The following is a 15,318-nucleotide window of genomic DNA, read 5'->3' on the forward strand; positions in this document are numbered from 1 at the left end:
ATAGTTGCCAATGTTGTTATTGTAACATTGGCACATGCATGGTTCATTGGCTGCGGAGGCCCATAGTTAGGAGTGTCTGGTGCACTGTGTGTTCAGGCACACTTGTACTCTGCCTTGCACTAAAGTCTGATGTTAGTTCTACCACAGTTCACCATCTACTCTCTTTTACCAGTCTGCCCAGTATGCGATATCTGACATCTGTATTGAGAGGTGGCACCCAACTCCATGATGTCTAGGCACGGTTTCGCCATTTGTTGAAGATGCTCACCACAGCACTCCTCAAACATATGACAAGTTGTTGAGTTTCTGAAATGCTCATATCGAGCCTCTGAGCAATCACAATCTGCCCTCGAGATCACGCACCTTCCCCTTTCTACACATGGGCAGCATGCTCACTGATATTACATGCACTGTATGTGTGTGTGACTAAACGTTAACTCCTCACCAGGTGACGCTGCTATCACATGGATGGGTTTATATTGATAGTGGGTTGGTCGTCATAATGTTGTGGCTGATCAGTGTGTGTCAACATTTAGGAAATCATCATCATCTCTTATGTTATATGCTAAAGTATTTTTAGTCAGTATATGGGAACCCTCGTGAATTTCGTTACTTCTACAAAAACTAATAGCTACAATATAGTTCTCCAATTCATTATTACATAGCAGAAACTTATGTTAAACATATGCAAAATTATCTTAAAGTCATCTTCAGCCAGACCAATGTCCCATCTTGGAATCAAAATGACAAACCAAGCACAAAGCCGACATTGCAGAAAATGGAACAAATCCAAAAGAGAGTGACCCACCTCATGCGACCAAAAGCTTGTAATTGTAAACTCAGCAACATGAGCTAAGCAAACTGAGGCCATCATATGACTGTAACAGCACAGTTTGAATTTGTAAGACAGAGTAAAAGTTTCACAGGAACTCTTATCAGTCTGATGGTATCATGGAAAAGCAACAAGCTGAAATTCTGAAAAAGGGGTGAAGACTGCTGATGAACCTGAAAAAGTAACCCGCATTTGGTCATCATTGGTCCAATATATGGCCCAACATAACATCACTGCCTCAAGCCAGTAGGAGTAAATACTCAGGTAATTCACAGCATGCTGACTGGCCTGCCCCACCAAACTCCAACAAATAGCAGAGCTTTCAACACAGGTACTTACATTAGTAAAGAATTTGATGTAATCTTTTGCCTGTGTGTGTGTGTGTGTGTGTGTGTGTGTGTGTGTGTGTGTGTGTGCGCGTGCGTGCGTGCGCCCGCGCACACGCACACGCGCGTGTGTCTGTTTCCTTTCCGAAGGAACATTTGGCTGAAAACTAACAGTCTTTTTGTTGTTCAAGTCCACAACTCAATGTGTTATCTTCATGGTGAGTAGTAATCTATCCTTTTCATAATATTGATGATATTCCAACATGGACTTTCCACTATTTGTTTCATATATACGGCATTTATGTTTAAATGCATCAAGAATGTGCTTTTAATAGTTTTAAAGACACCTTTTTTATAGTTTTTTTTTACCTTTTATTCCTTCAGGCAGCCTGCCACCTCATCACTTACATTCATTTTCCTTTATTGATCATAATTTTGCATATTTCAATAAACACCTTGCTTACTGTTGTAAACCCTAACCAAATGCAGGCCATGCTTTGTAAGTAATCTGTGGTCATTAAGTTACTAGGATCTATAAATATTATTCCAAGCTGATTACACTATTCTCTGATGTTGCAATTTATTTTACCTGTATATTTAAGGATCACTGATCTACTGTGGATAATGCCACTTACTACTACTCTTGATGTACAAGTACATTTTCTGAAGTATTAATCACATTACTTGCAGCTTCAAAAGTAATCTGTCCCCACATGGATAAAAATTCCTTTGTAGTTTGCATTATAATTTATATTCTCTGTTATGCTATGTTGTGCTTCCAGCATATTTTTTACTGTTTATTTAGTTGACGAGTTCTTACACCTCAGCGAACATTGATTGTGCAATCTAATGGTATCAATATTTAAGCACAAAAACTCTCATTATTAGAAATTCATTTAGTACCATATGTACTGTTTTTGTAATTTATGTTTGTCCATTTTTCTGTTGGTTTTGTACATCGTTTATTATTTGCAGTTTTGCCAAACATGCCACCTCATATTGCGGTTATGTTTTGTCACTATATCTGTATTTTCACAAGCACATGCATGCTTTTCATTTTTGAGTCTCACACTGGAACATTACAAATGACGGTGACATTATACAGTGTGTTATAATTTAAGTGCAGCTAATCACAGAGAAGAAGTGTGAGCTATTATTATCGTAGGGCAGCAAAATTTCATAGATATTCTAATGCATTAATGCGGAACCAATTTATGCTGGAAAACAAATTAGTTCCAATTTTGATCACCAGGTGCAAATGCGATACTGTGGATACAAGAAAGATGTATAGAAACGTATCCATACATAATGTATTAGGAATGGGATGTGGGCAGAAAAGGTAAGAAAATTGAGAAAAGTATAATGTTAATTTTATTATTAACTGCCACTTACACAGTGTGTTCAATATGAGCACTGCAAATGCCAATGAGATGCTGCATCTGTAGAACAATGTCACCAACAGTTGCTCACAGTAGTTACCATGGAATATGAGCAACATGTTGCTGCATACTGGACCTCTGATCATGAAGAGGCTGAGCATGGTGCTGGTGAATGCCTTCTTTAAAATATCACCAGAGCCGAAAGCCACATGGGTTCAGATCAGATGATCTTGCAGGCCATGCATCTGGAAAATCTCTGGAGATGACACGTTCATGGAATCAAGCAGATCTTCCAATGGGCGAGTGACAAGAGGTTTTGCCCTATCTTGCATGAAAACAGTGTTTCCACATAGTTGGGCTCTTTCAAAGCAAGAATAACATGCTGTATTAGGAGGTCTCAATAATGTGAGAAGTCATGGTACACCTGACAATCCCTCTGGGTGTATTTTCTTGAAAGAAGAAAAGATCGAGAATGAAGGTGCTCATGCATCCACAACACACAGTCACATATGGTGAGTGCAATGGTTCTTCGTGCACAACATATGGTTTAACAGTACCCCAAATTCAGTAGTTCTGTGTATTCACCTCACCCTGTGGTATAAAATGTGCTTCATCACTCCCTAAAGTTGTGCCCAGCAACATGGTGTCAACTTCAATTTGTGCCAGAAACCAAAGAGCAAATTTAGAACTTTGCAGCAGAGCATGAGGTTTCAGTTGCTGCACCACAAAACTTTCCGCGCTATTGACTATGGGATAGACAACCCTTGTGAGACTGCACAAGCACTAGCACTACCCAGGAGTGTGCTTCACAGTCAGTTAGCATTTAATGACACTGGGCCTGTCCTCATACCTGTCAATATAGCACTGTAACTGCTGTTCACATACAACAGTTTCACTAACAGTGCACCATCTCTCTCCCCAACAGCCATACCATTCACTCATGTTAAGGCTTGTCAAATGACAGCATGGATGTCATACTGTCATAAGAACAGTATACAGTACCAAATTTGCACCTAGTGACCACAACTGTATCAACCTCATTTGCAGCATAAATTGGGTCTGCATTATTGTATTAGAATATCCGCCAAGTGTCACACCTCAACAAAGCAGGTGCCACAATCCTTTGCAGTTTTTTCAAATGGATTTTCTGTCACTGGTTGGGAGACCTGTAAACTTTTTTTTTTTTTTTTTTTTTTTTTTTTTTTTTTTTTTTTTTTTTTTTTTTTTTTTACACTTCTATCAATTTTACTGAATAAAACTTTTATATGACAACAATATAAATGTATTATGCAAGTTGAAGATGGGTGAAAGCCTGAAATGTATCTTGGCATAAAACAATGCTATAACAAAAGTGGCAGTTGCTATCTTCATTCGAGAAATTTAAGTAATTCATTTCAAGCTATAGAGTTCACCCGCCATTAACATGGACAAATCAATGTTCAATGTGGCAATTTCTTTGATCCACTGATTCTTCCATCCATTTCTTCATTTATCTCTATAATTCCAACAGACTTTCAATTCCAAAAGTTAAGTATTTTAATTAATGTTTTCTATTACTTGTGCTCATATGTAAATGGTCAAAATTCAGCATATTTAAATATTTAAACAATATTCTGTAAAAAGACTCTTTCAACACCATTACAACATATCATGCAAAGTGTTCCATGGAACACGTAAGTAAATAACTAAGTAATTAAGTAAGTAAGTAAGTAACTAACTAATCAACCAACCAAACTTGAAATTAAAATCCTTTTGGGTACATATGTATTACAAGTCTCCCCTAGTGTCAATCATTTAAAGCTGACACCAGCATTAACTGTTAATGTTAGTTATTTGCATATTCTATGGATCACAACTGTGGCCTCTCACTATGATGAAATAAGACGGTTTTACAATCATAGTACACATTCTCAGTGAAACATTTGTGAACAACCTGACCATTTACATGATTTCTTATGTTAATCCCCCTCCCTCAACAAACAAACAAACACACACACACACACACACACACACACACACACACACACCATCCTACAATACATTCAAAAATTCTATTACAGAGGAGGAGTGGTTTGTGTCTGAAGTGAGTTTTAGACTATGCAGCATCTACAAATGGCTTCTGTTACAGGCATTTTATGCAGATGGCTTCTTTAAAAAGGAGGGAAACAATTTTTTGCTAGTAAAGCTGCCATCTTTCAAATACGATATATGTAGTTATAAGAAACCACAAACATTCCACCCCCCCCCCTTTCGAAACACAGCATCTGAAAGTACGGTTACACTGAATTGACCACATGACTTTCACAGCTGGCAAATTAATAATGACGACGTAACTTACCAACAACAAGTTCCAGACCTGTCTTCGGACTTCTACATCCATCCCTGAAGTCGGCTCATCCAATATCAACACCTGTAACATTCACAACAATTAACACACATTTACAAGCACAGCCATATCTGCAACCCACCATACCTCACTCACGCGCACCACAACCTCAAATACTTGGACATCAATGTGATGTACAGCTTCATCACACACACACACACACACACACACACACACACACACACACACACACACACACACACCAGCTTAATCAAGTTATTGAAATCATTGATATTGGCACAGCTGGAGTTGGCCCAAGGCTAGCAGGCCACAGCTCAAGCCCAGGAAGGCCATTGATGCCAGGGAGCAAGCAGTGGCCTGAGGGTGGCTTTTCCCATACCCCAAAGAGTGAGACAAAGTTGGTGGCTTGGCAGCCAGAATCTAGAGAGGGCAGAACTGGCTTTCACAAAATAGCAGAGAATGGCTACTAAGAAATACTAAAAAATTATGTATAACAACGAACTATCCATTTACATTTGAATGTATGTTGTAATTTACAAATTCATTAACAAATTCATCATATCACATTCCAAACACAGTAGCATCATCATGGCCATGGGGAGCATGTAATTACATTTCATTATTAATTATATTATAAAAACTACAGAAATCAAAATGATATTATACAAACCATTATAAACTAATACCCCTTGAACACTTAATGCAATCAAGGTATTGCATAATAGCTGAGGTCATCACTGAAAGTCACATTTCTTAAACTACTTCATTTATTGTATTGTACAATGTTTTATGTCTTCTTAATGACGCAGGTGTGCTAGAACACCATATTCTTCACACTTATTCAGAAAATGAATACAGGATGACATCCCTTGATCCTTTCCCTATGTAGCCACGTATCAAATGTATAGTTTATTACACAATTTCTCAATTAATTAATTAATTAATTAATTAATTAAATGTTAATTCAGCCAGTATTAAAGACACTCATCACTTTCTTGTGATGAAACTACATTACTTGGGGAAAAACTGCAAAATGAACTGTGTTTGTAATATCCATTACAGGGAACACCCATGTCCCACCAATGAGTACTCCTGCTCAATAGCTTCAGCCATTTGAATGGGGTCGCACTGTCGGCCTGCGGGATACTGAGTGGACGTATCAGTGGCTTCCTGCACGTTTTGGGCACAATGTATAGGTGGTACATCGCTGGTTTCAACAGTGACCTGTGGAACATTCCCACATCTGTGGACCAGATTCTAGATATCCGTGTAGTCAGACGCACACCAAGACTGACACACTATGCGAGCAGTGGTGGCCAACTGAACATCATCCATTTGTTTGCTACACTGTACAGGTTGTTATCCATCTGCTACTGCCATTTCTCAACAGGAAGGTGAAATGGCTTTTTAGCAGGACAATGCATGTCCAGATACGGCTGCTGTAATGTACTGTGCTCTTTGTGGTATAAGACTGCCCTAGCCAGCAAGATCCCAAGACCTCCCACCAACTGAATACTTGGGGCACATGATGCAATGGGAACTTACTTGTTCTTCAAGGCCTGTGAGAACCATTGCTGAACTGCAACAAAAGGCACAAGAAGCCTGGGACAATCTATCAGAGGATGCCATCCATCACCTTTACAATAATTTACATGTGAGAATACATGCTTGCATGTCTACCAGAGTGGGGTGCACTGCACTGATGCAACTGTTTGAGCACTGTTTACTATGAGTTTTCCATCATTTGGTCTGAAATTGTTATCATATACTCTTACAATGATGAGCTCCCTATAGCCTCACTTGCCAATAAAATGCCCACATGCTTGCATACACCCCTTGCAGCAGTGTATTAGACATAGAGAACATTGTGTGTGGAATGAGGGGGTGGGCAGATCTAGACACTTCTTTAAACATATATGTTGTATTTGTGAATTGTATCTATTTTAAATTGTGATCCGTTTGATGTATTTTGTGACTGTTGTAAAATTTGGTGGGCTTACAGAGATCACTGAACTTTGAACCATCTCAGCTGCATTTTTTAAATAATGCTGGTTAAGCAGTAGAAATCTACTCCTGATTGTGAGAGTTTAGATATGCTAACTACTATATTGAGCTTGCTTTATTGATGAGCTGGCAATTATTTTCTGTACATTTTGGTGGAATAGGAACTGGCATTTTTGAACCACAACTATTTAGTTAGTAGTCAGAGAATTACTACCACATAAATATGAAATAAAATGTTCTTTACTGCAACTGATAATTATTGTTGTTTTACTTTATGCTTAATCACATTTTTTGTAGGACCACCATTTCAGTTATTTGTGTGTTTTACTGACTGAATAAATGATCAGGTCATTTAATCTACATGCTTTCGTGTTGCCTATAATCAGTCATTCCAAAGACTACAACCTTTTTACCATTTTATTAATACTTCATTTATCTCAACTTGTATTTAATTTCATTTCATACAACATACTGAAACTTACATAAGTTAAAATGCAGGGTTATGATTTAAAATAATTTTGCATCAAGTTTAGCTACTGAACATGATGTTGCATGACTCAACCCCAAGATAATATTGCACTAATCTTTAAAATAGAGTCATGCATTTTCCCAATCATGTTGTGAGAGTGACAATCAACTAATAGATACATCTACATCTACATATATACTCTGCTAGCCACCAAGCAGTGTGTGGCAGATGGCAATTTTCGCACCAAAGTCATATTCTCCCCCCTCTGTTCCACTCGGGGATCGCACGAGGCAAAAACGACTGTCTGAACAACTTGGTACGAGCTCTAATTTCCCTTATCTTTGAATGGTGATCATTACATGATCTGAAAGTTGGTGGTAATAATATATGCTCTACATCCTCGGCGAACATTGGATTTCGGAATTCAGTGAGCAGCCCCTTCCGTTTAGCATGTCGTCTATCTGCAAGTGTATTCCACTTCAAACTTTCTATGAGATTTGTAACGCTCTCGCGATGACTAAATGTACCAGTCACTAATCTTGCCCCTCTTCTTTGGGCCTTCTCAATCTATTGAATCAGACCCAACTGGTAAGGTCCCATATAGACAAACAATACTCTAAGACAGGATGAACTAACATATTGTAAGCAATTTCCTTTGTTGAAGGATTGCATCGCTTCAGGATTCTACCAATAAACCACAATCTAGAGTCCGCCTTGACCTTTACTTGTGTAATCTGATCATTCAATTTGAGATCATTTAGAACAGTCACACCCAGATACTTGATGGATGTTACCGCTTCCAAAGACTGGGCATTTATTTTGTACTCTTACATTACTGGGGATTTTAGCCTTGGTTATACGCAGTAGGTTACACGTACTAATATTGAGAGATAAATGCATGGTGTAATGAGTGGCAGTTATTTTCTGCAAATCCTCATTGATTTGTTCATAACTTGTGTGTGATACTACTTTCCTGTAGACTACAGCAACATTGGCAAACAGTCTAATGCCGCTGTCAATACCATCAACCAGATCATTTATGTAAATCGTAAAAAGCAGTGGGCCTATTACGCTGCCCTGTGGCACACCTGAAGTTACGCTTGTTTCTGCTGAAGTCACACCATTCAGGACGACATACTGCTCTACATCTGATAGAAACTTTTCTATACAACTGCATATGTCATTGGATCCCCTCCATGAACCATGGACCTTGCTGTTTGTGGGGAGGGTTGCGTGCCTCAGCGATAAATACAGCTGAACCATAGGTATAACCACAATGGAGGGGTATGTGTTGAGAGGCTAGACAAACATGTGGTTCCTGAAGAGGGGCAGCAGCCTTTTCGGTAGTTGCAGGGGCAACAGTCTGGATGATTGACTGATCTGGCCTTGTAACACTAACCAAAATGGCCTTTCTGTGCTGGTACTGTGAACGGCTGAAAGCAAGGGGAAACTACAGCCATAATTTTTCCCAAGAGCATGCAGCTTTACTGTATGGTTAAATGATGATGGCGTCCTCTTGGGTAAAATATTCCGGAGGTAAAATAGTCCCCCATTCAGATCTCCGGGCAGGGACTACTCAGGAGGACATCGTTATCAGGAGAAAGAAAACTGACGTTCTACTGATTGGAGCGTGGAATGTCAGATCCCTTAACGGGGCAGGTAGGTTAGAAAATTTAAAAAGGGAAATGGATAGGTTAAACTTAGATATAGTGGGAATTAGTGAAGTTCGGTGGCAGGAGGAACAAGACTTTTGGTCAGGTGAATACAGGGTTACAAATACAAAATCAAATAGATGTAACGCAGGAGTAGGTATAATAATGAATAAAAAAATAAGACAGCGCTAAGCAACTACAAACAGCATAGTGAACACATTATTGTGGTCAAGATAGACATGAAGCCCATGCCTACCACAGTAGTATAAGTTTATATGCTGACTAGCTACACAGATGAGGAAGAGATTGAGGAAATGTATGATGAGATAAAAGAAATTATTCAGATAGTGAAGGGAGATGAAAATTTAATAGTCATGGGTGACTGGAATTCGAGTATAGGAAAAGGGAGAGAAGGAAACATAGTAGGTGAATATGGAATGGTGGTAAGAAATGAAAGAGGAAGCCGCCTGGTAGAATTTTGCACAGAGCACAACTTAATCATAGCTAACACTTGGTTCAAAAATCATAAAAGATGGTTGTATACATGGAAGAGGCCTGGAGATACTAAAAGGTATCAGATAGATTATATAATGGTAAGACAGAGATTTAGGAACCAGGTTTTAAATTGTAAGGCATTTCCAGGGGCAGGTGTGAACCCTGACCATAATCTATTGGTTATGAACTGTAGATTAAAACTGAAGAAACTGCAAAAAGGTGGGAATTTAAGGAGATAGGACCAGGATAAACTGACAGAACCAGAGGTTGTAGAGAGTTTCAGGGAGAACATCAGGGAATGATTGACAGGAATAGGGGAAAGAAATACACCAGAAGAAGAATGGGTAGCTATGAGGGATGAAATAGTGAAGGCAGCAGAGGATCAAGTAGGTAAAAAGGTGAGGGCTAGTAGAAATCCTTGGGTAACGGAAGAGATATTGAATTTAATTGATGAAAGGAGAAAATATAGAAATGCAGTAAATGAAGCAGGTGAAAAAAGGAAAAGAAACGTCTCAAAAATGAGATGACAGGAAGTGCAAAATGGCTAAGCAGGGATGGCTAGAGGAGAAACGTATCTCACTAGGGATAAGATAGATACTGCCTACAGGAAAATTAAAGAGACTTTTGGAGAAAAGAGAACCACTTGTATGAATATCAAGAGCTCAGATGGAAATCCAGTTCTAAGCAAAGAAGAGAAAGCAGAAAGGTGGAAGAAGTATATAGAGAGTGTGTACAAGGGTGATGTACCTGAGGACAATATTATGGAGATTGAAGAGGATGTAGATGAAGATGAAATGGGAGATATGACACTGCGTGAAGAGTTTGACAGAGCACTGAAAGACCTAAGCCGAAACAAGGCCATGGGAGTAGACAACATTCCATTAGAACTACTAATAGCCTTGGGAGAGCCAGCCCTGACAAAACTCTACCATCTGATGAGCAAGATGTTTGAGAGAGGTGAAATACCCTCAGACTGTATGTAATAATACCACTCCCAAAGAAAGCAGGTGTTGACAAGTGTGAAAATTACCGAACTATCAGTTTAATAAGCCAGGGCTGCAAAATACTAACATGAATTCTTTACAGAAGAATTGAAAAACTGGTAGAAGCCAACCTCGGGGAAGAACAGTTTGGATTCCGTAGAAATGTTGGAACACGTGAGGCAATACTGACCCTACAACTTATCTTAGAAAATAGATTAAGGAAAGGCAAACCTACATTTGCATTTGTAGACTTAGAGAAAGCTTTTGACAATGTTGACTGGAATACTCTCTTTCAAATTCTGAAGGTGGCAGGGGTAAAATACAGGGAGCAAAAGGCTATTTACAATTTGTACAGAAACCAGATGGCAGAGATAAGAGTCGAGGGGCATGAAAGGGAAGTAACTAATTGTTTTTTGCTGTATATTCTATAGAATTTACGTGCATTAGTGTCAGATAGATGTGATAAACTGAAGGTTTCAGTTTTTATTTGCATCTGAATAATATGAACGAAGTTTCTGTTTAGGACAGTTTCGTGTGTAGGTAAATGTTTGTTTACATTCTTAACTGACATTAAATACACTGAATTATCAATTAAGTCAGTGCACAGTACTCAGTATTTACGTTTATAAGTGTCATTTAGACTCGATACATTGGAGGTAGCAGTTCTTATACGTTTCATTAGGGAAAGTGATACTGACAGTGAATTCTAACCTCACTTGTAAATGTTTGACTAGCACAACCTGTGACCGTTAACAGTTAAGCAAATGTAAAATACGTGGTAAATTAGTGTTACACTAAAATATCTGAGTAAATCAGTGTTACAACACAACTTCTGAGCCGTTCTTACATACAGTTTAGTTAGCAGAACGCTAAAACTCACCTCACGATCTGCTTAAATTCCTTAGCTTGGTGTGTGCTTCAGTGATTGTGTACTGCAAGCCCATTGGTTTCTATAAAGTAGAGTTCGTATTTGTGTTTTACATTCTGAACTCTTATTGTTAGCTAAAGTTTTTGTTTTGTACCTGCATATGTCAGTATACAATACTCAGTATTTATGTTTATTTGTGTCATTTAGACTGTGTACATTTAAGGTAGCAGTTTTTATAGTTTTATTAGGTCATTTTTGTGTGTACATAAACGCTTGATTCCATTATAAATTTGAAGTATAATCAGTAGTTGTAGCTTACCATAGGTTACTGTTTAATTTGTTAATAATATTCACTAGATAGCCCCTCGCAGTTTACTGTAGGTCACTGCCTTATTCTTTAGTATTCACTAGATGGCCTCTAGTAGGAAAGTAAGCACCAGATCTAGCTTCTACCATACACTTTTATTGTTTTTCATTGTTGAGTGTCCTTTCTGCCAATTAGAGTGTAGGTGTTAACCTTGTGTGGCAGTAGAGCAGTAGGTTTCCTTAAGTTTCTTATAGTAAATCAGTTATTAGCTAGGTGGATAGGGACTGTGTCTGTTGTGTGTGGATGCAGGAGTAGTTGGCCACAGTCCAAATGCAGCTGGAAGCTTTGTTGGCCACAGTCAACAAGCTCAAGAGTGCCATCTTGAAGTGCGGTGGGGATGGGGTGCCTGGGGCAGCCTCTGCTGTACTAGATGTGCAGGGGGGGGGAGATGTCACAGCTCTCAGCCACTGAGCCGACCTCAGGTGCAACTGAGCCGGCCGGCCTACTCTCACCTCAGTGGGGGTGGTGGACTGTGTCGAGGTCTCTAGCCTCAAGGCGAAGGCTGCATGGGGGATGCAGGCTCCTGCCAAGTCCCATGCACTTTGCTAATAGATTCAGTGTGCTATCTGATGCTGGAGGGGGGGGAGGGGGGGGGGGGGGAGGAGGCAGAGTCCGATCAGAATGCGCCTTCAGCCAGGAGGATAGTGAATGCTCCTTCAGCAAGGCCCGGACAGTCATGTGGGGGTAGGGGTTTGTTAGTTATTGGGAGCTCCAATGTTGGGCAGGTCACGGAGCCCCTCAGGAACATAGCAGCTAGGGCGGGGAAGAAGTCCAATGTTCACTTGGTGGAAGAAGTCCAATGTTCAGTTGGTAGCCTTCTTCGGGATGTGGAAGAGGCTCCTCCCGCGGCTATCAACCGTGTGGGGTGCAGCCAGCTGCAGATTGTTGCACATGTTGGCAACGACGACACCTGTCATCGGGGTTCTGAGGAAATGCTTGGGTCCTCTCGACAGCTGGCTAAATTGGTGAAAGTGACCTCCATCTCGCGAGGAGTGGAAGCCAAGCTGACGATCTGCAGCATTGTACCCAGGGTGGACTGGGGTTCTCTTGTTTGGAGTCGAGTGGAGAATCTAAACCAGAAGCTATGTTGACTCTGTGACAAAAATGGTTGTAGATTCCTTGACCTACGCTATGGGGTGGAAGGTTGTAGGATGCCCCTCGAAAGATGAGGCGTGCACTACACACAGGAAGCTGCTACATGGGTAGCACAGTACTTGTGGTGTGCATGTGGTTTATTTTTAGATTAGGTTCCTCCCCTTGAGAAATAAACTGTTGAACTGAAAAATTACCAGTTCATGACCCTGATGTGGGTGTGCCAACTGTAAAAATTGTTAGTTCACCTAAACAGGTCATTCCAGAGGATTTAAATATGCTAACTCTCATGTTAGTAAACTGTCGAAGTGTCTGTAGTAAGATTCCTAAGTTACTGTCCGAAATAAAACAGTATCAATGCCAATATTGTATTAGGTACTGAAAGCTGGTTGAAACCAGACATAAATAGCAGTGAAATTTTGAACTTGGATTGGCCAATGTTTAGGAAGGATAGGACTGATGCTATGGGATGTGGTGTGTTCATTGCAGTTAAAAGCTGTTTAAACGCAGTTGAGATCGATACTGGGTCGAACTGTGAAGTAGTCTGGATAAAGCTGTCAATCAGACAAGGAGTGACCATTGTATTAGGATGTTATTATAGACCAACAGCATCTGCAACAAATGTTGCAGAATGTTTCTGGGAAAGTCTTGAGTACATAGGAAATAAACATCCAAATTATCCATTAGTTATAGGTGGAGACTAATCTGGCAGCCATTGACTGGGAAAATTCCACATTTATCGCAGGAGGCAGAAGCAAAGACTTCGTGTGAAGTTATTCTAGGAGTGCTCTCAACATACAACCTTGATCAATTGGCTGGATAACCAACTCGAGATGGGAACATATTAGATATCTTGGCTATGAGCAGACCTGATCTTTTTGAGAAAGTTAATCTAGAAGAAGGTACTTACGACTATAATGTCATTGTGGCTTCTATGTCAGTGGAAGTTGCAAAAAGAAAACCAAAGAAACAGCGTAGAGTTTTCTTGTTTGTGAAAGCAAATAAAAGTGTCATTAATGAATATCTTCATAGACAGCTCCAAGCATTCACCATGGGACACAAAGATTCTGAGCATCTTTGGTTGGAATTTAAAGGTATTGTCCACCACATGCAAGAGAAGTATGTTCCTAGCAAAAATATAGGGGAGGGAAAGGATCCGCCTTGGTACACCAAACATTTTCGGAAGTTGCTGAGAAAGCATAGGAAGTTGCTGAGAAAGCAGAGTATTTTGCACAGTCATTTCAAATGTAGTCACTGCCCCACTGACAAACAGAAATTATGCTAAATTAAAGCAGCTGTCAAAAGGCCAATGAGAGATTCTTTTAACGTATTTGAAAGCAATATTTTAGCCGCAAATTCTAAAAATAACCCCAAAAAATTTTGGTCGTACGTAAAACCTATGAACGCTACAAATAATTCAATACCTTCTCATGCTGACAGTACGGGTAATGTAACAGATGATGATAAACAGAAGGCCAAAATTCTAAACCTAGCTTTCAAAAACTCATTTACAGTAGAGGACTGCAGCACCATTCCCCCTCTCAATTATCAAACAAACGCATGGATGGCTGACATAGTGTTTAGTGTATCAGGGATCGTAAAACAGTTAAGATCATTAGACACCAGGAAGGCATCTGGCCAAGACGGTATCCCCATAAGATTATATGTTGACTGTGCTACAAATATAGCACCATTCTTATCCATCATCTATCAGAGATCATTAGAACAGCAGAAAGTTCCACGGGATTGGAAGAAGGCCCAGGTCATAGCAATCTATGAAAAGGGTAGAAATTTGGATGCACATAATAACCAGCCAATTTCACTGACATAGATTTGTTGTAGAATCGTGGAACATATTTTGTACTCAGACGTTGACTTTTCTAGACTCTGAGAAGCTCATCTACAGAAACCAGCATGGTTACAGGAAACAGTGGTCATGTGAGACACAGCTGGCCCTCTTTGTGCATGATACACAACATGCTCTAGATACCGGCTCCCAGGTTGATGCCATATTTCTCGACTTTCGAAAGGCATTCGAATCAGTTCCACACTGTCGCTTGCTCCAAAAAGTGCGTGCTTATGGTCTATCCAATGACATCATGTTGTTGTTGTTGTTGTTGTTGTTGTAGTCTTCAGTCCAGAGACTGGTTTGGTGCAGCTCTCCATGCTACTCTATCCTGTGCAAGCTTCATCTCCCAGTACCTACTGCAACCTACATCCTTCTGAATCTGGTTAGTGTATTCATCTCTTGGTCTCCCTCTATGATTTTTACCCTCCACACTGCCCTCCAATACTAAATTGGTGATTCCTTGATGCCTCAGCACATGTCCTACCAACTGATCCCTTCTTCTAGTCAAGGTGTGCTACAAATTTATTTTCTTCCTAATTCTATTCAGTACCTCCTCATTAGGTATGTGATCTACCCATCTAATCTTCAGCGTCCTTCTGTAATACCAACTTTAGAAACTTCTATTCTCGTCTTGACAAAACTATTTATTGTTCAC

General features: G+C 39.7%; 1 protein-coding gene across 2 annotated transcripts in view; it reads right to left on the reverse strand.

Annotated features, from left to right (window-relative positions):
• LOC124787703 (phospholipid-transporting ATPase ABCA1-like) overlaps positions 1–15,318 on the reverse strand; it is a 446,510-nt gene that overhangs the window by 242,226 nt on the left and 188,966 nt on the right. For both annotated transcript variants that reach the window (XM_047254537.1, XM_047254536.1), the window contains one exon: positions 4,876–4,947. In XM_047254537.1, the coding sequence (XP_047110493.1) occupies positions 4,876–4,947 (72 nt within the window). The remainder of the gene's footprint in view (positions 1–4,875; positions 4,948–15,318) is intronic.

This window comes from Schistocerca piceifrons, chromosome 3, assembly GCF_021461385.2.
Source record: "Schistocerca piceifrons isolate TAMUIC-IGC-003096 chromosome 3, iqSchPice1.1, whole genome shotgun sequence".
Classification (NCBI taxonomy): Eukaryota; Metazoa; Arthropoda; class Insecta; order Orthoptera; family Acrididae; genus Schistocerca; species Schistocerca piceifrons.